General features: G+C 52.4%; 1 protein-coding gene across 4 annotated transcripts in view; it reads left to right on the top strand.

The window, feature by feature from the left end:
- CTPS1 (CTP synthase 1) overlaps positions 1–24134 on the top strand; it is a 29917-nt gene extending 5783 nt beyond the window's left edge. For 3 of the 4 annotated variants that reach the window (XM_026498371.4, XM_026498370.3, XM_057310730.1), the window contains 16 exons: positions 2320–2420; positions 3183–3299; positions 5648–5731; positions 6542–6622; positions 10350–10501; positions 11556–11688; positions 14529–14617; positions 15338–15432; positions 16123–16185; positions 18080–18123; positions 19381–19477; positions 20623–20678; positions 20772–20868; positions 21322–21466; positions 21901–21992; positions 23225–24134. In XM_026498371.4, the coding sequence (XP_026354156.1) occupies positions 2320–2420; positions 3183–3299; positions 5648–5731; positions 6542–6622; positions 10350–10501; positions 11556–11688; positions 14529–14617; positions 15338–15432; positions 16123–16185; positions 18080–18123; positions 19381–19477; positions 20623–20678; positions 20772–20868; positions 21322–21466; positions 21901–21985 (1439 nt within the window). In that variant the 3' untranslated portion in view covers positions 21986–21992; positions 23225–24134. Of the gene's footprint in view, positions 1–2319; positions 2421–3182; positions 3300–5647; positions 5732–6541; positions 6623–10349; positions 10502–11555; positions 11689–14528; positions 14618–15337; positions 15433–16122; positions 16186–18079; positions 18124–19380; positions 19478–20622; positions 20679–20771; positions 20869–21321; positions 21467–21900; positions 21998–23224 lie in introns of those variants that run through there. The other variant, XM_048220712.2, reaches the window with a different exon arrangement.
- Positions 24135–24436: the final 302 nt, after the last annotated feature.

Here is a 24436-nt window from a genome sequence, read left to right as displayed (position 1 = left end):
ACGGGCACTGAAGCTGTGAGCCCCTCAGCGGGATGTGAGTCCAGAGGGCTGTTGTTTTTACGCAGTGATGAGTGTGAATTGATGAAGGCAGCTAGGTCAGGGCAGCAAGCCCAGGGGCGTGTGTAACGTCATGCATGGGGGCTGACTTCAACAGGGGTAGGAAAAGAACGGCTTTTGTGCATATTGGTCTGCAGGCCAGTCAGGGGCGCACGTGAGCCTGGGGCAGTCAGAGAGGCGGGGCCCCGGGCCTCCTGCGCTTTCCCCAGCCAGCTTCACTTGTGTCTGTCTGCTGCCCTGGGGTTCCCCACAGCGTTCATTTGAGAAAATTGCCACTCTTGAAAGGTAGTGTTGGAAAACCACTGGTCTAAGGTAGTGGCAGAAGTCCGAATTTGGGGGGGGGTTGCTGAAAAGGGGCTTTTCTCTGAGTTATGAGAGTGAGTCTGCTCTTGGCTTAAGACTTTGCTGAACTGAAAGCCGAGGATCACGCTGACAGCCAGCTCTAGTCTGGGGCCGTCCTGGTCCGATTCGGGGTGCACGGGGTCATACTGAGACCTCAGCCCTGCCACTTACCAGCTCTGTGAACACAGGCGGATTACTGAACCTGGGATCTGGTTCCCTTTTCTGTCAAACGGAGACAACTACTTGCCCTTCCTGATTGTTGGGAGGGCGAGAAAGTCTCTCTGAGCTCCTGACACACAGAAAGGGGATCAGTTAGGAGTTAGGATGGTCTCAGTCACACAGTTTGTTGTTCTTGGCCTCCAGTGCATTCATTCGTGTATGCACTCATTTGCCACATATTTCTTGAATACCCAACTGCCGGCACACCCTCCCTGGCCCTGGGGCTACGTGATGAACGAGACCAGCGAGGTGTGGGAGACACAAAACAAACAGATGAAACTCTGATAAGAGCTGTGAAGGAAGTAAATAGTGAGGAGAGAGAGTGCGTGGGGACAGCCCATTTGGATAGGTGGTTAGGGGGGCGTCTCCAGGAGGGGGCAGCCCAGCCGGGGGCCTGCGGAGGAGGGGGCACAGCCCGCGTAGAGGCCGGGACTGCAGGGGCTCCGTCAGGGAGGTCCCGGAGTGGAGGGCGGTGACCAGGGGGATGCGTGGAGAGATGGGTGAGGTGGCCTGCAGCCAGGTCACACTGTACCTGCTGGGCCATGGCCCCGGAGTTCGGATTTTACTCAGAGTAGTGGGAAGCCATTGAAGAGTTTAAGAGACGGGGTGGGGGGCAGCTCTGTTTTGCATTTTTAAAAGATCCCGTTGGCTGCTGTGCGTGGAATAAATAATGCATATCCTGGTGCCTGAGGCACTGCCGGTTAAACGAGGAGCAAGTCAAACAGTAACCCTACCCCTGAGGAGCTGGCCTCCTGAGTCCTGCGACCAGGACTTTAACAAGTGTTGCACGGAGCTGGCCTTACGGAGCGCTGGCTTGTGGGGCACTCCGCTCAGCATATTACCAGCAGCGTCGTATAAAATTCCCACAGCCTTTCGAAGCAGACGCTGTTATCTCCACTGAGCGGACAGGGAAATCGAGCTTAAGACTAGTTTAGGAATCCGCTCAAGGATCCGGACCTGATGAGTGGTGAGCTGAGGTTTGAGTCCAGACATTCTGGCCCCAGATGCTGTGCCCCTGCCCACCCTGCCCTACCGTACTGTCTCTTAGCCGTGGATTGTCTATCCTTTCCTAAACTGGAACATACCAGAACAGGGGCCTGGAAAGCCCCCAGCGTGAAGCGGCTGCCTTCAGCAGTAAGTGGTGTGGGTGGCCGCGGGGTCCGTTGAGTGGGGGTGCAGCCAGGGTAGCCTCTGCCCAGGGTACCGGGGCTCTGATGTGGGTTCCGACACACTCTTGGCCTTACCCTCTTGCGTGTCCAGCCACGACTTGGAAACCTGGAAAGGAGGCCGCAGGGAGTGTGAGCCCAGAGATTTTTAAATGCCATTTAACAGTGGTCTCCACACGGGCGCCTGGGTGGCTCAGTCGGTTAAGCGTCTGCCTTCGGCTCGGGTCATGATCTCAGGGTCCTGGGATCAAGCCCCATGTTGGGCTCCCTGCTCAGCGGGGAGCCTGCTTCTCCCTCTCCCTCTCTTCCTCCCCCCTGCTCGTGCTCTTTCTCTCTCTCTCGAATAAATAAATCTTTTAAAAAAAGAGCTTTTATTAAAAAAAAAAAAAGGAAAAAAAAGAGTGGTCTCAACAGTATTTTTATGACCCCATCACTACTCCAGGCAAAGACCGCAGCACTTAATCGTCATAGTAAGCGTCGGCCCCCACCGGTGCTGACAGAAGTGTAAGGTGTGTGTTTCTTTGCTCTTTTGCAGTTGTCCCTCACATCACAGATGCAATCCAGGAGTGGGTCATGAGACAGGCATTAATACCTGTGGATGAAGATGGCCTAGAACCCCAAGTGTGTGTTATTGAGGTTTGTAGGAGTCTTTTCTGACCCGTTGTGCACATTCACCTTCTTAGTCAGCCATCAGCACCCGATACGACAGTGCCTTGCGGGGCCCTTGACCCTCCTCACTGCAGCGGGGCAGGGCTGGGCACAGTACTCGTCCTGGCAATGGCCGTGCCATCGAAAGCAATCCTCTGTGCAAGTGATTCCCTTTCCAGCGTGTGTACATTCACTCACTGAGGACTGTGCCAGTAAGAGCAGCAGGACACGTCTTCCTCTGTCTCTTGAGAACGTCAGCTGACCTTCAGCTCTCCTCTGGTAGGAACGTTCATCTCTGTGAAGGAGCGCCACTGCTTTCAGTTCCTTTATTCCTGTTCTGCTGGTCCTAGCTGTTGGATCTGTGTTCCTACAGAAATAGGAGACTCAAATTCCAGCAATTTTATAACTGATACTTTTTCAACAAAAGTTATTTACAGTGAACTAAGTATATCTAAGATTCAGGTTTCTTTGCTTTGTGACTTCGTACAAATAAAATTTCCAGTGTATCTTTCACCCGATCTTTTTCTCGGCCATATCTCTAACCTTGGGGAGTGGAGAGCCTGTCCAGAGAAGTAAGCTTTCAGCTTAAGGAAATGTCAGTTACTGCCAAGTGACATTATCCGGGCTCAGAATGTCCACGTCATGCTGTGTCTGGTCACCAGGCTGAGATGACGAGGTGCCGTTGTTAGAGAGCTAAACCACGAGAGGAAGGGTCAGTGCTTGATGTCTACAATAACTTTGTTCTTGTAGCTCGGTGGGACAGTGGGAGATATAGAAAGCATGCCCTTCATTGAGGCCTTCCGTCAGTTCCAGTTCAAGGTCAAGAGAGAGAACTTTTGTAATATTCACGTCAGCCTCGTTCCTCAGGTGAGGCACTCGGCTTCTACTTTGGGGGGAGGGAGAAGAAAGAGGACGATGGTTTTCATTCTGTATCTGTTTTACATATGTGAGGTGCGGGGGACCAAGATCTTCTTTGTGAATTTAAAATTATTGTAATCCTACTTCTTGGAAAGATCACGTGGAGAACATATAGAAGACTAGCCAGGGAAGTTGTGTTTGAAGACGGTGGGTTGTCTCTACTGTGTGGTGAAACCCTGCCACAGTTAGAGTTAAGGGAATTTTTTTTGTTTTCTAAAGAGAAGCACTCACAAAGAAAGATAATGTGAAGGAATCAATGGGCATGAAACATAGGAAGCCAGAAAGCAGGTGGCGTGCAGAAAGTGACGTAGCAGACGTGGGAGAGCGGAATCCTGAGGCTGCAGCAGGGCCGGCCAAGAAGCAGCCATGTTTGCCCTGCGCCACCCCCGAAGGCTCAGGAAGGGACAGCGCCAGGTGCATTGGGGGCTGGGGGGCAGCTCATGATAACTGCTCTTTGAGAAGCAGCTAGACCCCAGCATCTCCTTCCCTAATGTGCACACTTGGGCATCAGTCCCTTTCCCACCTTGGCTGAAGACTGAAGCTTTTTCTCTGGAGAGGGATTCTAGACAAGCAGATACTAGCAATAGTTACGAGCGGTCATACTGAAGTAAAACTGGGGGGGGTAAGCACACTTTTATGCTGTTAGGACACCCTGCCTTCTTCTGCCACTCGGTTCCCAGAATCATCACAGCCAGGCTTGGACTGTCCACACGAGGTTCACGATGGGGTGGATGACTAGCCCAGGAGAAAACACACTGCCCTCAGAGGCTCCCCAGAGAAACAGTGGGGACCCCAGGGTCCTACTCCCACCCACTCACTCAGAACTTCCAGTTAGCTTTTAAATGTCAGCTGGTGGCCAGTGATCCCCAGACATTTGGAGAAAGCGCCTAAATGCACAAGAAATCAAAACAGTGGGACAAAGGGGAACTTAGAGGAAATTTTGGCTCTGAAGGAAGCAGGAAACTTAGAAACCAGAACAGCCTGTCACTAACGTCCTCAGAGTCAGAGGGGAGATAAACTGCACCCATGAAACAAGAATTGGATCCCCTAAAAAGGGAGCATTCAGAGAACAGAAAAGAATTCTTGGAAATCAAAAATGGGATAGCAGGAATGAAAAACTTGAGAGAAAGAAGGTGGAAGAACTGCCCGAGGAAGTACATAAGAAGATCAAGAGAGGAAATGGGAGAGCAGGGGTAAGAGAATGAGAGGACTGGGCTAGGATTTCCAAAAGGTAATAGAGAAATGGAAGGGATGTGTCATCGGAACCGGGGGTCAGCAAACTGCCCACCCCTGGTTTTTGCTGTTAAAGTTGTATGGAAGTACAGCTGTGCCCATGTGTTTGTGTGCTGTCCGTGGTGGCTTCTGTATTAAAACAGCAGAGCTGGAGTCCTTGTGACAGACTGTATGGCCCATGAAACCTAAAGTACTCATTACCTGGCCTTTTACAGGAAAAGTTTTCTGATCCTTTGATCTAAAGAATTCAAGGAAATTTCAGGACATTAGTTTCTAGATTGAAAGGACCTACCGAATGCCCAGTATACCGAGTGGGAAATGACCCACAGCAGGGCACATCACTATGAGATTTCAGACTAAGGGGGCAGACATTCTAAAAGGCTGTAAAGAGAAAAACCAGAATGAGTAAGGTATTATACTTTCTCAGCAGCAATACTAGAAACTAGAAGACAGTGAAACTATTTCTTTACAAGTGCTCCGAAAAAAAATGCTTTCCAACCTAGAATTCTGTACCCAGCAAATCTGTGAAGTGTGAGAGGAGAATAGGGGTAATTTAGTACTTAGGAAACTCAGCATATTAAGAAAACAAAACAGAAACACCAACCAAGGGAAACAAACCAAATTTGGATGAAAGGAAAAGTATGATGCATGGTTTATGATGGGCAGGACTTAAATGTTTAAACACAGATGACGTTGGAGAGGTATCATGGGCTGTCGGCACAGGACAGGTGCATACGTAGTAGAGAGAGAGGGTTCCTCTGTCTGACAGTGGAATCAGTGGGACACGTCTCAAGCTACATGTCAAGAAGTGTGAAGCATACCAGGATGGTCGTTCAGGAGTGGGAGAGTGGCTGCCCGTGGGGTTTGGGGAAGGGGAGGGTCTCTGGGCACCGGTACCACTCTCCTTAGCATAGACCTTGTGGAACGCTAAGGTACATGTGCGTGCACCTTTGACAGGAATAAAAGCTAAATTAGACACTGATAATAAAGGGTTCAGAGAAAAGTCATGCCGGAAAATTCTTTATGCTAGAGAAGTGAACTTTTTTTTCCCTCTTGTAAAATAGCCAAGTTCAACAGGGGAGCAGAAGACTAAACCCACCCAGAACAGCGTTCGAGAGCTCAGAGGGCTCGGGCTTTCTCCAGATCTGGTAAGGTTTTACGATTGCCTGGTTTCATCGTGCTCTCGTATGCCTAATTAAATCTCCCCTCTACGTACCGTGTGACTTCACTTATATGGAATCGAAAAAACAAACAAAAAGCAGAAACAGACCCATAAAGGCAGAGAACAAACTGGTGGTTGCCCGAAGGGAGGGCGTGGGGGAGGGGCAGAACGGGAGCCACAGACTTCCCGTGAGGGACGTGAGTGAGGCCCAGGATGAGAGGCACAGACGGCCGTGCTCGTGGTGAGTACCGCATAGGCCGTAGAGTCCAGTCGCTATGTCGTGCTCCTGAAACCCGTGTGACACCGTGTGTCAGCTGTACTGCAGTTAAAAAGAAAGACGGACTATCTCTGCCCCCGGCAGTAAGACCTTTGTTTTGTTGGCGTGCTTTTTGATGGTGGGGGAACGGGGTTCGTGCTTTGAGCTGGGGCCTTTATGAAGATGGCCTCACGGGCACCTGTGAGTTGTGCCTTGTCTCTCCTCCCCGTCCGTCCTTCGACGTCCCCTCCCTCCTACCCAAGACTTGAACTGAGGGAGACCCTGGGTGGTTCCTGTAGTTCGCGGTCTGTGTGTTTACCTGCACGGCAACCCTCTTAACGTTTCTCCAGAGTGGGATTTAGGAAGTTCGGTTTGGAAGCAGGTCCGATTTTCAGAGTGGGCCTGCATTGTGCCGGAGTTAACGTGTAACGTGTCCGTCGGCTTCACGAGGTGACGTCTGTTCTCATCTCAGTCGGAGAATCCACAGCTTCGTGATCCCGCTCTGCTGTCTGAACTAAGTCTTACTTTGTTTACTGCTAGGTGGTGTGCAGGTGCTCGAATCCTCTCGACACGTCAGTGAAGGAGAAGATATCCATGTTCTGCCACGTTGAACCTCAACAGGTTAGTAGGGATTCCGTCTTCATGTCAGTCGTGTTTTGCTTCTGGTTACCCTTGGGTCTCCCGGCCACTTTCAGGAGGCTGGCTTGCTTCACAGTTCCAGACCGTAGACTGCTCCCTGGAACTCACGCTGTTGGCTCTGTGGTTTTCTGGACACACTTGACCTCTCTCTGGTCGCTTCTCTCCCGCTCCTTGTACTCTCTGCTCCAGCCATGCTGCATGGTGTCGTCCTCCCCGCTGGCCTGGCTGTCCCCTACTCATTTTCATTCTTCAGGGCTCAGCCTGGATACGGTATTGTCCGAGAAGTTTTACCTGTCAGACCACCTCCCCCTCAGACCTCAAGGTGGATCCTTCTTGGGTGACCTCTGTGTCTGGGTGCGGGTGGTGGGTCTGTTATACTGCCCCTGCACACGTGTGTGTGTGTCTGTCCATGTTTGTCTCTACGCACAGACTTAGCTTCTTGAAGGCAGGGACCCCTTCATTCAGCTTTGTATTCCTGGTGCCTGGTGTCTAAGGCGGTGTACGCTCTAAACTTATTTTAGTCTCTTTTGTTAACATGTGCTAATGGAGGGTACCTGTTAAATTCAAAATTCAGAATTCAAAATTTGGGGACCTGTCGTCTGTCCGGTGTGGGGCACAGTAGGGAAGGCCTGGTGGTGGTAAGTTGAGACTGTGGCTGCGGTCAGGTCGGCTGAAGGAGAGGAACAGGAAAGGTCGCACTCGTGGTGAGCACTCGTGGTCCAGGGATTTGTGATTAGGTTGTGAGTGGTTTGCTTTGCTGCTGGGTTACTGAGGACCAGGAGATGAGGCAGGAGGGCCCAGCTGGCCTAGAGAGGAGAGAAGGAAGCAGCAGCATTGAAATAAGAGCAGGTCGTTTACAAGATGACAGGGGATGTGGAAGTGAGGGTCAAAGAGTTAAAGTCACTGGCATCGAAGTGCAGAGAGCAGGACCGCCCCTGACCCCCCATCTCCGCGAGCACTCAGGTGTCCGTGTGTGAGCGTGGCCCGGGGCCTGAGATCGGTGTTCCCAGTGTGCTTCCCAAGCTGGGAGCTGTGTCTCGGGAATTCCGCTTCCTACTACATACAGATCTTCCATGACTTAACGATGGGCTAAGGCCCAGGAAACCTGTTGTAAGTTGAAAATATCCTAAGTTGAAAATGTGTCAACTCAGCTAGCCTACTGTAAATGTTCTCAGAAGACGTAAACATGAGTCTACAGGGGGCAGAATCATCTCTCACAAAGCCTGTTTTACAATAAAGTGTTGATTATCTTGTGTAATTCATTGAACACTGTACTGAAAGTGGGAAACAGAGCGGTTGTGAGTGTGTCGGTGGTCTACCCCGGCGATGGTGGGGCCGCCCACACGAGAGGGTACACGGCCTATGCGAGCCTGGGAAAAGACCAAAATTCAGAATGCAGGGTGCCCTTGCTACCGGATGTGTGCGGTTTTCACAGCGTCCTAGAGCAGGACGTCCTAAGTCAGGGACCGTCTGTACGGGGAGCATCCGCATAATTTCATTGTTATGAACAGTCTTCTTATCATGCATTTCAGTTATTCGAGATAGTTCTAACCTTAAGTGAGGGTAATTCAATTCCGTGATAGACTAGGTTATTAAAAAATATTTACTATTTTTTGTAAAATAAACGTGACAAGCGTTTCTAGATTTAAATTTGAATTCAAATCTTTCGCCTGTTTTTTAGTTGAGTTGCTTATCTTACCAAGTTACAGGAATTCTCCGTATATTCTGAACCAGTAGTCTTTTATCGGCTACACGATCCGCACGTTTTTCTCCATGTCTTGGCTTCTCACCTTTTTAACGGCATCTTCTGGAGCACAAAAGCTTTACCTTCTGAACTCCGGTGTATTCGGTTTTCTCTTGATAGGTTGCTCTTTTGGTCTCATATCCAAGAACTACATTTAACAAATGCCACAAAGATTTCATGTTTTCTTCTGGAAGTTTTATAATTTTAGGTCTTATATTTAGGCCTGGGATCCACTGTGCGTTAACTTTTATGGATAGCAACTTTCTAGTAAAAGTTGAAATTTGTCTTTTTGCCTGTGGATAGCCAGTTCATTGCAAAGACTATCCTTCAATAGTAATCTATAATTTTCTTTTTATAAAGGTGCTTTTTTAAGATTTCTTTATCTTTGTAAAGTTTTTTTTCTAGATGTATTTATAATTTTTGTAACTATATGAATGGCAAAATTTGAAAAATGACATTTCCTAGGAGCCCCTGGGCGGCTCAGTCAGTTAAGCGTCCAACTCTTGATCTCAGCTCAGGTCTTGATCTCGGGGTCGTGAGTTCAAGGCCTGTGTTGGGCTCCATGCTGGGTGTGGAGCCTACAAAAGAAAAACATTACATTTCCTAAACAGATAGGACCCATGTATAGGGACCTGTTGATTTCTCATTGACCTGCAGCCTAGCGGCCTTACTGAGATTCTGCAAGTTCTCATTGTCTGCCTGTAAATTCTCATGGTTTATGGACAAGCAGTGATACTATACGCATTTCTTGGCAGTTGTTTCTTATTTTCCAGTTCATATATACATATATTTTTTCTTATTTAATTGTAGTGGGTAATATCTCTAGGACATTACTGAGTAGAAGTAGTGATAGTGGCCTGTTTTGCCTTGTTTCAGACTTTAAAGATTAAGCATTAATATTAAGTATTGAGACCCAAATGATGTTTGCTGTGGGCTTTTTTTTCCTTAATGTTTTTCACATTTTTCCCTAATAGTCCTACTTCACCAAGAATTTTTACTATGAATTGGTTTTGAATTTTTATTAGATATGCATCCACTGAGGCGACTTTTCCCCCTTCTTTTAATCTGTTCATGTAGTGAATTGCACTGCTAAATACCCTCGTGCAGCGGTTTTCAGACTCAGCCCTGCCACCCCCAGAGGGTCTAGTTTAGGTGGGGTGGGGTGCGGGATGGGCTCGTGAATTTTTAAAAGCTCACCCAAGTGACCCTAATGTACGGGCAGGTTGGACAGCCACTGTTCTTGGGACAAATCCTACTTGGACATGAATTTATTCTTTGTTTAAACTACATTCATGGTTTGGTTTGTGATTTTTTTTTTTTTTTTTTAAGATTTTATTTATTTTGGGGCGTCTGGGTGGCGCAGTCGTTAAGCGTCTGCCTTCGGCTCAGGGCGTGATCCCTGCGTTGTGGGATCGAGCCCCACATCAGGCTCCTCCGCTGGGAGCCTGCTTCTTCCTCTCCCGCTCCCCCTGCTTGTGTTCCCTCTTTCGCTGGCTGTCTGTCTCTCTCTGTCAAACAAATAAAATCTTAAAAAAAAAAAAAAGATTGTATTTATTTTAGAGAGTGAGCAGGGGCGGGGGGGGGGGGGGAGACGGAGAGAATCTCCAGTAGACTATGTCCTGAGGGCAGGCATAGAGTCCGATGCAGGACTCAGTCCCACGACACTGAGATCATGACCTGGGCTGAAATCAAGAGTCGATGCTTAACCCGCTCAGCCACCCAGGCGCCCCGATTCTTTTTTTTTTTTTTTTTTTTAAGGATTTTTGCAGTCATGTTCATAAGCGATTAGCCACTAATTTTTTATTCTGTTTTAAGTCAGTTTTGGTAACGTATATTTTTCTAGAAGATTGCCCTTGCCATTTTCACATTTAGAAGTTATTTTCCGAAGGTGATAAATCCAATAGGAGGCTGCCAGCCCAGTTCGTGTTTGTTTTTATTAAATACCCTTTGCTTGTCTCTACGCAGGTGATCTGTGTCCATGATGTCTCGTCCATCTACAGAGTCCCCTTGTTACTAGAGGAGCAGGGGGTCGTAGACTATTTTCTCCGGAGACTTGACCTTCCCATCGAGAGGCAGCCGCGAAAAATGCTGATGAAGTGGAAAGAGATGGCAGACAGGTTTGCCTCGTGATAGGGAGCTGGGAGTCCGGGCCTTATTTCTCTTTTCCGGAGGGCCTCCGGGAGTTTGCTAGTGCTGTCAGCTCATGCTAGGAAAGGACTCGGTGGTAGGAGAGGCAGAGACAGGCTCTCAGCCCTCAGGTCATTGCATCAGGGATGAGGAAGGCCCGGCAGCGCTGGGTTCAGGTCAGTGGCCTTATGTCCCCACGACTAGGAGATACATGCGAACAGGCGTCTGGTGGCCGTGGGTGAGCGCTCGTACCCGAGGCCTGCCCGATGGCTGACCGTGGCCGCGGCCGTCCCGGGTACCCCCCGCATGGCTGAGCTGTGTTTGGGAATGTACCGCCCACCAGAAGAGGATGAGCCGGGGTTTTTCCGGTCTCGTGTTACTACTGCTGCCAAGGCTTCTCGCTTTGAGAACTGTCCCGTTCCTCTTAAAGTTCAGCAATGCGCTCTCCTCACGTCAGCTGGCCGTGCCCGCTGTGGCTGCGCGGGGCCGGGGCGCTCCTGCCTTGCTCCGTGATGCCGTTTTCCTCTTGACGTTCTCCCTGTCAGTCTGTGCATTTCCACGTCAATCCACAGGCAGCCACGAGAACGGCACACAGCACTGGGATCTTGTTTTCACACGATATTACAAACATTTTTGCTCTGTTACTAGTTACACTTTATGGTGAAGATTTTTAGTGAATATAGACTGTTGTGTTAATGTCCTGTAATTGATTTGACTCTTCCCTTCAGCACATTAACTCTTATGAATCGTCTTTTAATTTTTTTTTTTTGTTCTTTGGGATTTTAATTTTTAAAAAAAAATTTGTATGAGATTTGGAAACCATTTTTTCATGCCCGGTTCTAAAATCCTACTTTCTTTGCAAAGCCTGCGACATGGTTTTGAAAGGAGCTTCCTCTTTACTGTTCTGTCTGTAGAACTCAGATCTTACTTGCGCCCATTATATGCTTCCCAGAGATGTTTTTCTACTTTTTAGAAAGCAGTTTTGATCTCGTGGTGGCATATACATTCTAAATAATGTGGTGTTTCTTGGCCTTTGTGTGATAGATACGATCGCCTGCTGGAGACCTGCTCTATTGCCCTTGTGGGCAAATACACCAAGTTCTCGGACTCGTATGCGTCTGTCATTAAAGCTCTGGAGCATTCTGCACTGGCCATCAACCACAAGTTAGAAATCAAGGTACGGAAGGGTGGCACGTCTATACAGGGAGGGCTTCTGGATTCTCACAGATGCCGTAGGCGTATCTCCTCCATATTCTTGGAACTCAGTGTTTCTTTATAGGAGTAGAAAGGATTCATGGCCGCTCCTGGCCTTGAGAGAGAACAGTGGAACATTTTCAGGAAACAGTGAAGGGGAGAGATGGTCAGGGTAGCAGTCAAGAAAGAGCGAATGGTTGAATCTGAGTATCTGGTGACCAAGTAAAACTGCCCCCGGGCACGGGGAGCCCTGGAGGGCCAGAGGCACATTGCTGTTCCACGTAGGTCGTCTGTGAAGGGGGAACGCTAACATCCAGCCCCGAGAGCCAGAGGCTTCTCTGAAATGTGTGTCTGGTTGTCTGGCCGGTGCCTGGAACACGCGGCGCCCAGGGAATAACGGCTTGTGTTCTGCTCCGTGACAGGACGGGCAGAGCTGAGCTGACGGAGGGTCAGGGCACGGCCCTGCTTGTCTTCTTCAGGCGGTGGAGTCTTGGGGGTCGGGTCTCAGATTCTGGCCGTCCTCACCGCAGGCGTTGGGGTTGGCCGCCTCCTTCTCCAGGTGTTTCTCAGCCTCATCATGTAGTTTGCTTTGTGCCGGTGAACAGGTTTCTGTAGAAATGACCTATTGTATACATTTTAAGAATTATACGATCTTGGGGCGCCTGGGTGACTCAGATGGTTAAGAGGCTGCTTTCAGCTCAGGTCATGATCCCAGAGTCCTGGGATCGAGTCCTGCATCGGGCTCCCTGTTAGCGGGGAGTCTGCTTCTCCCTCTCCAACTCCCCCTGCTTGTGCTCTCTTGCTCTCTCTGTTAAATAAATAAATAAAATCTAAAAAAAAAAATTACAGGGTCTTATTATACTTCCCTGACTGACTTTTGCTAGTTCTTTGGCTCATTCATCTGTCATATCCACTTGGACGTAGTCTGTGTGCCTTTCGTGGTAGATGGTAGGGGCCGGGAGGTGAATGAGTCCGTGAGGTCTCGACGGTGTGAGGGGAGCATGCAGAAGAGGAGGGGACCTGTCTGCATAGACATGTGAGGAGGGCAGACTTCCTCAAAGAGGGACTCTGGAGAGTTTGGGAAGATGGGTGAGGCAGACGGGAAGGGCATTGGGAAGAAGGTAGCGTGTATCCAGGGGCTTGGAGATGGGGACTAGTTGGGAACTCAGTGGATGGAAAAGTGTGAACTGGAGGAGGTCTGGAGACAGGCCTGTGGGGTCATAAATCCTGTCAGGGGCCACAGCTGCGTCTTCCCCTGAGGTTCAGGGAAGTGATCGCAGGGTATTGGGCAGAAAGGAGTAGGAAGAAGATGAACAACATAAGAAGAAGGGGGTCAGAAGGTCTGAGTGGACACTTCATAAAAGCTGCACTGATGTATGTGGAAAGGGTGTCAGGACGGCCTTCAGCTGTCAGCAGATAGATGCGCGTGACGTTGCTGTGAGACACAGACACCTGCCGGAGGGGCCGAGCGTGCTGGCAAGGGTGTGGCGCTCCGGGCTTTGCCGGGCACTGGGGAAATGGCACGACCGTCGAGGACACAGCCTGGCGCTTTCCTACAAAGGGACACGTACAGGCACTCTGTGACCCAGCACTTTCATTCGCTGATACCCACTCTGAAAACATACGGCCACAAAAAATATTTTTATACAAGAGGACTATTATTTTAATAGCCAGAATATGGAACCAGTCCACATGTCCAGCATGAGTTAGCAAACACGTTGTGGTGTATGTCCACAGAGGGAAACTGCTCAGGGAAAACAAGGAATAAACTCGTGACACCACAGCAAAGGGATGAGTCTCAGAAACGTACCGAGCCAGAAAAGCCAGACGCGGAAGGCCGCATGCCGTGTGTGTGTTTCTGTGCGGTTCTGAGAGGGGCGTCTGTGGTGACAGAGGGCGGAGTATCCGGGGCAGGACGTGGAGAGGAGGTGGCGGGGGGGGCAGAGGGAACGTTTTGGGATGACAGTCATTTTATCTCTGATTGCGGTGGTGGCCACACCTTTGCATGTTTGACAGAACTCGTCAGAGCGTGTGCTAACGTGCTTGTACTTTATCGTCCGTAGTTGTACTTCAGGAAAGGTGGAAAGATGGAGAGCGGTCTAGGCAGACAGGCTGGGGAGAAATGCATTCTCAGCAGAGAGAACACTGTTATTTTCTCTTTCTTTTTTCTTTTTTTTCATTTCATTTCATTTTATTTTATTTTTAAAGATTTCATTTATTTGTCAGAGAGCGAGCGAGCACAAGCAGGGGGAGAGGGAGAGGGAGAAGCAGGCTCCTCACTGAGCAGGGAGCCCGATGGGGGGCTCGATCCCAGGACCCCGGGATCATGACCCGAGCCGAAGGCAGATGCTTAACCGACTGGCCACCCAGGCGCCCTCAGACAGAACACTTTAGACTCCAGTGGGCTGAGAATAGAGCCAATGGAGAGCTGGATGGGCAACATTTGTATTTTAAAATATAAGAAATAATTTAAAATTTATTTAAAAATCAGTGAGTTTAAATATAAAGATTATAATTTTAAAACTTAATTTTTAATTTTTAAAAAGATTTTATATATTTATTTGAGAGAGAGCAGGAGCAGGGGGGAGGAAGGGCAGACACAGAAGCAGGCTCCCTGCTCCCGATGGGGGGCTCGATCCCGGGACCCTGAGATCACGACCTGAGCCGAAGGCAGACGCTTCACCGACTGAGCCACCCAGGCGCCCCTAACACTTTATTTTAAAGGAGGGAAGACAGGGTATTGACGCTGTTATTTGGGAATTAGGAAAACTGCAGCGCTGGAGTCACGGCCTGCTTCTTTTCTCCCTGCCCGTGCACCCCCAGTACATAGATTCTGCCGACCTGGAGCTGAGCACGCTGCAGGAGGAGCCCGTGCGCTACCACGAAGCCTGGCAGAAGCTGTGCAGCGCTCAGTGAGTCGCGCCCCTGCCTGTGGTTTCCAGGGGTTTCTGGGGGAGGAGGGCTTAAGTGAGCACTGCCCTGTGCTTGCCTGTGCTAGTGGTAGGTAATCTGCTTTTTAAAGATCTTTTAATTATTGAAAAGGCTACAATCTGTATGATTTAAGCCTTATAAAAATACAGCTTATGAATAGAGTCGAATCGGAAGGAAACGTGTTCTGATTTTATGCACGTTTGCTGTCTGCGTCTGCTGGTGAGGCTTATGTAAAGACGTTCACCCAGAACGTTGATGAGGACCCATCAGCAGAGTCTCATAGTTTGTTTTTGGCAGCTGTTATTGATAAGAGTAAACAATCAGCAGGAAATCTAGCTCACTGGAATGTTCTAGAGCCCTACAACTACGACCGAGGCCCCCGCTCAGCAGGCGTTCTGAGAGAGCCTTCCCACGCAAGGGAGCCCTTTAAGCCAAGAAGTAAAAAGTTGGATTTGTATTAACATATATTAAAATTAGGAAAGAATCCGTGTGTGCCATCTTTTTTTTTTTTGACTTGTAAGCACTTAGTGCACCTTTTCGAAGCTCATGGTGTTTACGTACAGCTCACTGGAGTCTCGAAATCACTGTCATAGCCCCAGTAGCAAACTACACGGAGTGACTTCATGGCATCCGTGTCTCGGGCATGGCTCCTTGGGCTGGTGGGAAGGGCCAATCGCCGTGTGCTCTGCTCTCTTGTACAGCGGAGTGCTGGTTCCAGGGGGATTTGGTGTTCGGGGGACAGAAGGAAAAATCCAAGCTATCGCCTGGGCTCGGAAACAGAAGAAGCCTTTTTTGGGTAAGGAGTAGGAAAGATCAAGAAAAGGTGCTGCAGGGGAGCCTGTGAGTAAACTCAGGGAGGCTGTCGGAACCAAGCAGCAATGCCGTCTTCCTAGGTCGCACCTGAAGCGGAAGCTGCTTGGTTCTGTTTGGAAGAAATTCAGACGCTCTTAGCGTGAGAAGAGAGAGCTTATCAATCCACGCGTGGATGTCGTGGGATGCAGGGAGGGTGAAATAGCATCAGGCGGTCGTGTCCGTTCGCCGGACCCCGCTGTGTGGCAGGACGCGTGACGCTGAGTGTCACGCACATCCCCACTTGGAATCGGGCAAAGTGATTCCGGTGCTTCCTGGTGCCACAAAGTTTACTGATTTTCAGCTTTGATCGGATGCAGATGGGAGCTTAATGAGAGAGGCTAGGGAAACCTGAAGTTTTAAGTATGAACAGAATATTGCTTATTCCTAAAATTCGAATAGCTTGTAAAACCTGGAATCTTCATATGAGAAGTTTTTGAAAGCTTAGACCCAGTTTTTGAAAGCTGGTAACAGCTAAAACAGCAGAGGGTGCTTGTTGGTAGGGGGCCGGGTGGGAGGTATGAGAGTTTGTGATTGTCGTTCTGCGGGCAAGCGGGACACGGAGTCCAGGGCAGGCTGGTGGGACATGTAGGAGCTGTCTTTTCAATGGCATTTGTGTCTTCCCTCCCCCTGCAAGGTGTGTGCTTAGGAATGCAGTTGGCAGTGGTTGAATTTTCAAGAAATGTGCTGGGATGGCAAGGTAAGTGTTCATTAAAAACCTTGTTAAATTCTTGCTGAAGTGTTTCCTGGACGTCATGAAGCCTGCCACCCACCGGGTGACTGGGGACTGTGGAGAAGGCCAGGCCTGGCTTCACGGTAGAGACGCAGAGGGGAACTGCCATGTGTCTGGAGGGAAAGCGCAGCTCCTCCACGCCGACCACGGGAGGGAGGGGTCACAGCTGAGCAGGCAGCCCGGCTCTCTGCACCTGCATTTCCAGCTCCGGAGAGGCCCGCGCTCCCATCACCATCGCCACCGTCCCTGAGCTGGTGCCGAGCAGGGCAGCTCTGGCTTGTGCGAGGCTGTGCCGTTACTAGGAGCTTGGGCTCCGGAGCTGGTCAGACCTGGGCCCAACTTCTGACTCTCCCTCATTGTGGGTGATTTTAGATAAGTTCCTTAGCCTTTCTGGGCTTCTGTTTCTTCTGTAAAATGGGGTGATAATGGTACCTGCTTCTCATGGTTGTAAGAATCCAATGAAATAATGCTTGTAAATAGTCCCAGCATGGTGCCTGGCAAGTAGGAAATTCTCTGTGCCTCGCTAACCGTCCAGACCACCCGAAACTCTGTGGCTTCCAACAATGTTGTATCATGTCTCAGAATGCGGTGGGGTGAGTGGACTCGGCTGGCTGGTTTTCTGCGCCCTGTGGTATATCAGCTCACCGGGCCGTGCATTCAGCTCTGCCCAGCAGGGACATCGAGATGGTTCTCTCCACGTAGCAAGGCTCGTCATTCACTAATTCAGCCGAGGCGGCTCACAGCAAGGCGACCTGCTGGCTTCCAAAATGACAGGCCCAGTGTGTAGGCACTTAACAAGCTTGCCCATGTCCCAAGGCCCAGCGCGGTTGGTGGGGGAGGGGACCACACAGTGCGACGGCGGGGGCGAAGCTCGTTGGGGCCACCGATGGAAGAGCCCGCCACAGCCCCTGTCGTCTCGGTAGCCCAGCTGACAAACAGGAGGTTTCCAGAAAGACCTCAGAAGTTGTAAGAAGAAGAAACCAAGCATCGTGAGGAATGTGAAAAGCAGCCTGGCTCCACGAGGGACGAGTGGCTGTGCTGTGGCCAGCTCACCGTGAGGGTTGGGCTCCCTGTACGTGCTTCTGGGAGGCCGCCTCCCGGTCACGCCGAGGGCGTGGTAGCTGCTCTGTAGGCAGCATGGCCTTTCGTCCGGGCTGCCGAGCCCCTGCGGGCACTGTCCTGGCCGCCCACCAGCCTAGACCTGGCCCTCTGGGCCCTCGGACCCTCTCTCAGCCACGATGGGTCACGCACTCGCGTCCCCAGGTGGGTGGGTGACCTGGTGACGAGCTTACCTTCAGCTGGGACCTGGCCCTGGTTAGGCCTAGGGGGGCGCACACAGGGCCCCGGGCTGGACCAGGAACTGGGTTCTTTTCCTTTTAGTCTTTAGCGGTTTTGCTTATGGCTAGACCATAAATTCGGTAAGGGAGAGGAAGGTGATTGGGTGTTGAGATCAGTGAGTTCCCGATTGAGCTGCTGAGCCAGGCGGTTGGGCAGGGCCACGCGGAAGGTGCCGAGGGTGAGAGAAGTGTGTTGTCCGGCCTGGACACACTCTGACACGAGAAGGGGACAGTTGAGACAACAGTGGACGGACTGTCGTAAGGAGGCACTATCTAAATAAAGATGAGGTTGTGCCGCTGGTTTCACTTTCCCCATTTTGTGCAGCGTGGCTTTCAGAGAGCTCACGGATGGGAAATGTTGTGCATTGAGTACTTCGTATCTTCATGTTTCCACTGGCTTTTGTTCGAATCACTGAACGGTCACTTTGAACTGGGGAGAGAAATTGTAGTTTAGAGCTTAGGAATGACACTTGAAAATAATCAGTGTTGTAACTTTTCATAACATCAGTATTTGAATTTTTCAGATGCCAATTCTACAGAGTTTGACCCTAAGACCAATCATCCTGTGGTGAGTCCAGTGTTTGAACCTCACCAGGGCCTAGAAGGGCGTGGAGGGGGCATTCACGAGAGCGCTCGGTGCTCGGTGCTCAGCCACAGGACGGAGACCACGGCGTCCGTCCATGGAACCCTCAAACTGACTGGATGGGAGGAACTTTTGTTTTTCGTTATGTGATTTCTCACTGCTCTTCCCAGTTTGCCGCAGAAAATGTTTCAGACAGGTATCACCCCAGCCAACCAGGGCGGTTCCTGGTTAGAACAATTCTCCAGCCCCTTAGCCCCCAGGAGTAACACTGCTGACAGGAAACCCTGACGTGGGCCCCTACTGTGCGCCAGGCGCTGTCCTCACCACCTTACAGATACTCGTCCATTGCCTCCCCGACCACCCGGGGAGACGGGCATGTTACTCAAGACCTGCGGGATATGGTGCTGACGTGTGTAAGGGTGACTGACGCTCGTGGAGGCCCTCATCCCCCGTGGGATGGCTCCCGTCAGAGGAATGTGGCTCCTGGGGAGGGACAGCACCTTTATCCATCTTCGTATCTCCCGCCCGGGGGTTGACAGCTGTGTTCTCGATACCAGAGATGCTGTGATAAACAGCGGACGAGCTCTTGATCTCAGGGCATTTAAACGGCATCGGTTTACGCTTGTTGACTTGAAACGGACTTCGCTCAGGTGATGAGCTCAGGAGGGGAGAAGTGAAGGGTTTGAAGGGTGCGTCCTCACAGTGGTGGGAAAGCAGGGCGCAGAGACGGTCCTGGAGGCCAGGAGGCGCTCAGAGGAGCCTGGGACTGAGCAGTGCGCTGGGCTGTCGTGGCTCGGGGGCCTTGGCCTCTCTGCGGCCCACACGTTCCCCGAGCTCCGGCCGGGACACGGTAGCCCTGAGAAGTATCCCTTTCTTCTGAGCAGCGCATCCGTCCAGCGGAGGAGACGTGTGTTCTAACCTATCCTGTCTCGCATCCGTGCTGCTGCGTTAGTCTCCAGAGGTGCTGTGGCCCAGCAGCCCTCATGATCCCAAGCGCTGGGGACAGCAATGGCCAAGGGTGGGGGCAGCTGTGCGTTCCTGCAGTCAGGACAACAGGCGGACGGCTTAAGTCCCTGCCCAACACAGGTTATCAACGATGAGAGGAAGACCTTCCCCCAGCGGCGAGCGTCTCCTCCGAGCAACGGCTGGGGGTTCGAGCTTCTCCCAGGCCCTCGTCACCCCACGCAGCGTCTGCTCGCGGAAGCAGAGTGTGGCAGTGTGTGTCTGTTTTGAACCCTGCAGGTCATAGACATGCCGGAACACAACCCTGGGCAGATGGGCGGCACCATGAGGCTGGGCAAGAGGAGAACACTGTTCCAGACCAAGAACTCAGTCATGAGTAAGAGCTGCCCCCCCGGCCTGCCTCCAGCGCGGCACGTCCAGGATGCACGTCTCGGGCTGCTGCTGGGGCTCCGCAGAGCCAGGCCGGCGTTTTTGGTTTTGTTCTTGCTTTCCAGTTCTTTTTTCCCTTCCTACTCACGTTCTGTTAGGGCGTGTGCGCGGTAATAGCCGAGAAACCACGTGGCTCTTGGAAAAGCCCTCAGGTAGTGCGCTCGGGGGCTGGGGGTCTCGGGGGCTGGGGGTCTCGGCTGCGGGCGGCTCACCGGAAGGAGGCAGTGAGGGGCCGTCCGCCGCAGTCCTTTCCCTAGGCCGTTCCCGTGAACCGAATTTGACCACCGATGTTGGCACGTGCTGTCCCACAGGCAGTTAAAGTACTAATAGGCGCTAAAGATTTAGGGAAATTGGGGGAGGAAAATATTGAGAACGACTGCGGTCAGTCTCGTTCTCTTGCTCACTGGGAAGATTCTGTCTTTATATAAGCAGGGCCCCTCGTGGCTCTCATCGTTTGAATCCCTGGAGTAGGTGACCGGGCAGCGCTCTGCTGACCGTGACTTAACTGCACAGCTGCCCCCAGGGCCAGCTCTGTAGCTCTGGAAGTGTCTTTCTCGGTTTAGCTGTTTAACGCGTCCTGGTGTGTTTTCCAGGGCAGTTTCTAGCAGAAAGTGCTTTGTACCGCAGTAATCACGCGTTTGGCGGGGAGGGATGGAAATGCCTGTCTCTGTGACGGTTGTTCTGGCGTGGTCAAAAAAGTCAGAGCCCAGGGGCGCCTGGGTGGCACAGCGGTTGAGCGTCTGCCTTCGGCTCAGGGCGTGATCCCGGCGTTCTGGGATCGAGCCCCACATCAGGCTCCTCTGCTAGGAGCCTGCTTCTTCCTCTCCCACTCCCCCTGCTTGTGTTCCCTCTCTCGCTGGCTGTCTCTATCCCTGTCGAATAAATAAATAAAATCTTAAAATCAGAGCCCAGGAGCGAGTTTCCACTGCGCTGCTGCGGGCAGGTGGCCGGGGTTGGCGGGAGAACCCCAGAGCCGGCCTTCAGAGGGCCGGGCCGCGTCGCGGTGGAAAGTACACTGGGAAGCGGGATGTGGTTGTGAGTGGATTCTTCCGTGCATCAGAATTCTTGCCTCAGCGTGCCTTCTCTTGCCAGGGAAGCTCTATGGAGATCCAGATTACCTGGAAGAGAGGCACCGCCACAGATTTGAGGTGAAGAGTTGAGCTTAGTGACCTTTCCACTTTTCTCCTTCCGGCGACTCTGGAAACACAGCAAGCTGAGGCTTACTCTTGCCGTGTCCGCAGGTGAATCCAGTCCTGAAGAAGTGTTTGGAAGAGCAAGGCCTGAAGTTCGTGGGCCAGGACGTTGGGGGAGAGAGGATGGAGATCGTGGAGCTGGAGGGTGAGCGCCGGGCAGCCGTGGGTGGGGGCTGGGAGCGCTGACCGGGCGGCCAGAGGGAACAGCCCTGCCCTGCTGGGGGTGCTCTTGGGGAACAGGCGCCCGGAGCCCCGGGGAGCCCATCCTCCCACGGGCAACGCACTTCTGGCCTTGGCCCTTATTCTCTAGAACGAGAGCTCGCCCTTGGTCCTTGAGCCCCGCTTCTGATCTGAGGAAGCCGGGGAGCAGGGCCGGCCAGGTGGGAACCCTGTACAGGAGGCCCCGTCAGCCAGCAGGCGACAGCGTGCGGGGCCAGGACGTCTGCTCCCCCAGCTTTGTGGCTGCCTTTACTCAGGTTCTGATTAAGACGCTATCTTTAGGTAACTGTAGGGACTGTAGAAACGTGAGATTCTGGCAGCGCTTGCTCTTCTGTGTCTTATGCACACAACGAAAGTGCTGCTTTTGCGTTTGTTTCAGACCACCCCTTCTTTGTTGGGGTTCAGTACCACCCTGAGTTCCTGTCCAGGCCCATCAAGCCTTCGCCTCCGTACTTTGGCCTCCTGCTGGCCTCCGTGGGGAGGCTCCCGCATTACCTCCAGAAAGGCTGCAGGCTCTCACCCAGGTGCGGTCACTCTTCTCCAGCTCGTCTCAGCGGGCCTGCTCTCCTCCCTGGGGTCCCCTCGGGCTGCTTGTCTGCTGCCCCGCCTTCCCCTGGCACGGGGGCCGGGCCCTCACTGTGGCACCTGGGCCCTGCGCTCCCTGGGGTGCTGGCTTTCCCGAGCTGGTGGCCACAGCCCCGCTGGATCCCTGCCTCGCTGCTGCCTGTCTCCGGAACCAGTCGCTCACGCTGAGTGAAGTATATACCCAGCGTTTATCCCTACTAACTAGAAGAGGAGAACCCCCTACAGCTCTGTGCCAAATACATCAGGCTGAGTAGCGCCTCCCTGATTCCCGCCGCGTGCGGACAAGGGTCCTGTGGTGATGGTGGCTGGGAAACCAGAGCAGGAAGGCGGGTCTGTGGTGGGAGACGATGAATAAACCATCCGAATTCCACAGGGACACCTACAGTGACAGGAGCGGAAGCAGCTCCCCCGACTCTGAAATCACCGAATTGAAGTTCCCGTCAATAAATCACGACTGATGGTAACGTAAGTAGCATTTCTCAGCTCTAGTATTTTCCTTTCTTTGTTTTAATGGTGATAACGCTAGAATTGTAAGGTATCATGAATGTTTGGTGGCGAGGATTTTCTCTGCCAGAGAATGTAAGTGGTGAGGTCGGCGTGGGCACCAGGTGGGCGAGGCCCCTCTCAGGGACCGCGTCGGTGTCCCCAGGGCCTCGGGGTCTCCAGTGCGGGGCGGAGGGGACACCAGCCACTGGGCAGTTGTCTTGTTGCCGATAGTGACATTCAGGTGCCAGTCTGACCAGATCTGGGGGAACTGGGCTCTTAGACCCTGTTGTCTCATGGAGCCATAAACTCGGGCATCTTGAAGGTGGTGACCAGTGTGACAAAATGGGCGTGTTTGCAAACTCAGGCTTTCGCCAGGAAGTGCTTTAAAATTGACACAACATTCAACACTTACGTTGATTGCTGCTTATTCTGGAAATCCTTTAAAATCTGAACAATTATCGGGCAAACCTGGAATGTCGGCCTTTCCGGTGACGGGGTTTGTAGGTTTATGACGTGGGGTGGCTGCGGGCACTGCCGTAAGTTATATTCAGTGTTACTGTGATAACCGAGTGAACTGTGTTCACCGCCTGCTGGGGGGAGTATCAGGAGGGGCTTGGGGGGTCAGGAATCCATGGGGCCCGGAAGGAGAACCAGGGGTGTGCTGCGGTCCCGTAGGTGGGGGCCCCAGCACGGGGGGAGAGCTCCCGCTGCGCGGCATGGGCGGGCGGCCCCCCGAGCCCTGCACACCTCTCGTTCACCGCAGAGGCCTCTGGGCTGCGCGGGGTGGTCTCATGGGCGCGCGGCGGTGCCCTCCTGCCCTGGACGCCCAGCCGCCCGGCCTGGCCTCCTCCATCTCTCCGGTTGGCCGCGGGCTGCCTGCTCTCTGAGATGCCGCCCCAGAGCGAAAGCAGAGGTTCAGTCGGGGGCTGGCTGTCGGTGAAGTCTGGAGTCTCCCCCTGCCGCAGGCTCTCTGGGGAGGCGGGGGCACTGGCCAGAAGGCTCGTGCTGGGGCGGAGGAAGAAGCCTCGTAAGGTCTGGAAAGTGTGGGATTGTGCAGGGCTTGCGACGTTAGCTTCTCGTGATCCCCGTCGGGCTCCTGTGCTGGTCGTCACGGGAGCGGCCGGTCCGCTGTCGCAGCCGGCTGCTAACTCTCCCCCCGCTTGCGAGCGCGTCCTGTAACCGCTCTCGTGTGTGTGTTTGTTTTCAAACAGGGCGATTCAAGGGAGCCTTCGGACTGTGAGAGTTTACAGCTTTGATTTTACACTCAGCTTTTGACACTTCCTTTAAATTATGTTTTTATTAAGATTATTTTATTACGGGGGAAAGGTATTTGGAAGACTTTGTGACTCGCGTGTCCCATCCTGTGTGTCGGCCCCTCCCCAGTGCCGCTCCGTGTCGACACCCCACGGGGTCCCCGCCGGGCTCCACCGAGGAGGGGGGCCTGTGGGCGGGGGGTGGATGACGCACGCGCCGGGGGAGTGCCCATCGATCACCTCGTTTCTCCAACTACCTCCCATCCTCGTGGATTCAAGTGTGTAGCCCGTTGCTTCCCCTGGAATGCCTAGACCACAAGACGTGCGTCCTGCCGGCCGAGCGCGGAGGGATCATGTTAGCGAGGGCTGACGACACTTGGTGCTGGTAACCCCGGGGCACTGCCTGCCACCCGGAGTGGCGAAACCGGAACGGCCTCGGCGCCGCTCGCTCTGCGGGGCCTCCCGGGGCCCATGGCGGCGGGGACGCGGTGGCCGAAGGGAACGGCTGGTTTGGTGTCACGTGGAATGGCGAGCAGTCGGTCTCTCCGGAGTGCGGTTTCAGAGTCCCTGTCCTCTGGCCGCGTGGCCCTCCCTGGAGCTGGGAAGTACTCCTTGCATCAAGGGGTTGCTTAAAAAAAAAAAGAACAAAGAATCTTTTGGGGAAACTGCCTCTCAAAGCCTCTCCTATATAGACAGCTTTGCCCGAGGGGAGTTTTTCCTTCCAGAACGGTGTTACTGCAGGTGAAATGCAATACGAAAAGCTATTTTCTTAACATGGTGTAACCATAGGCACCGCCGCGTGCCTGCTGTCCTCTGGCTAAGACCCCGTGTATACTCTAACTTAAATAAAGAACGCAGAACGAGCCACGCTTGGTGTGTCGTGCTCTTCCTGTCGCGGCTGGGTGGGCAATGTCTGAGTGCGGTCCCACGTGCGCCGGGGTCACCTCAACGGTCAGCACCTGGCTGTCCTCCGGTGGGGCGGCCTTACGTGGATGAGCTGACCGTCCGCGTAAAAACTGAGAGGAGCCTTTCTTTTTGGTGGGAAACCAGAATTTCCCCCCCAAGCCTTCAAATTTAGGTTCCCGGCACGTAGAGATGCCAAGAAGCGTGGGTGCTGTTTGATCTGGGGAAAGGGGGAGGGCCGGGTAATTTATGGGGGTCCCTCCCTCT

Source organism: Ursus arctos, unplaced genomic scaffold (assembly GCF_023065955.2).
Source record: "Ursus arctos isolate Adak ecotype North America unplaced genomic scaffold, UrsArc2.0 scaffold_12, whole genome shotgun sequence".
NCBI classification, from domain to species: domain Eukaryota; kingdom Metazoa; phylum Chordata; class Mammalia; order Carnivora; family Ursidae; genus Ursus; species Ursus arctos.
The sequence above is the reverse complement of the archived record's forward strand: the minus strand, read 5'-3'. Positions and strand labels throughout refer to the sequence as shown.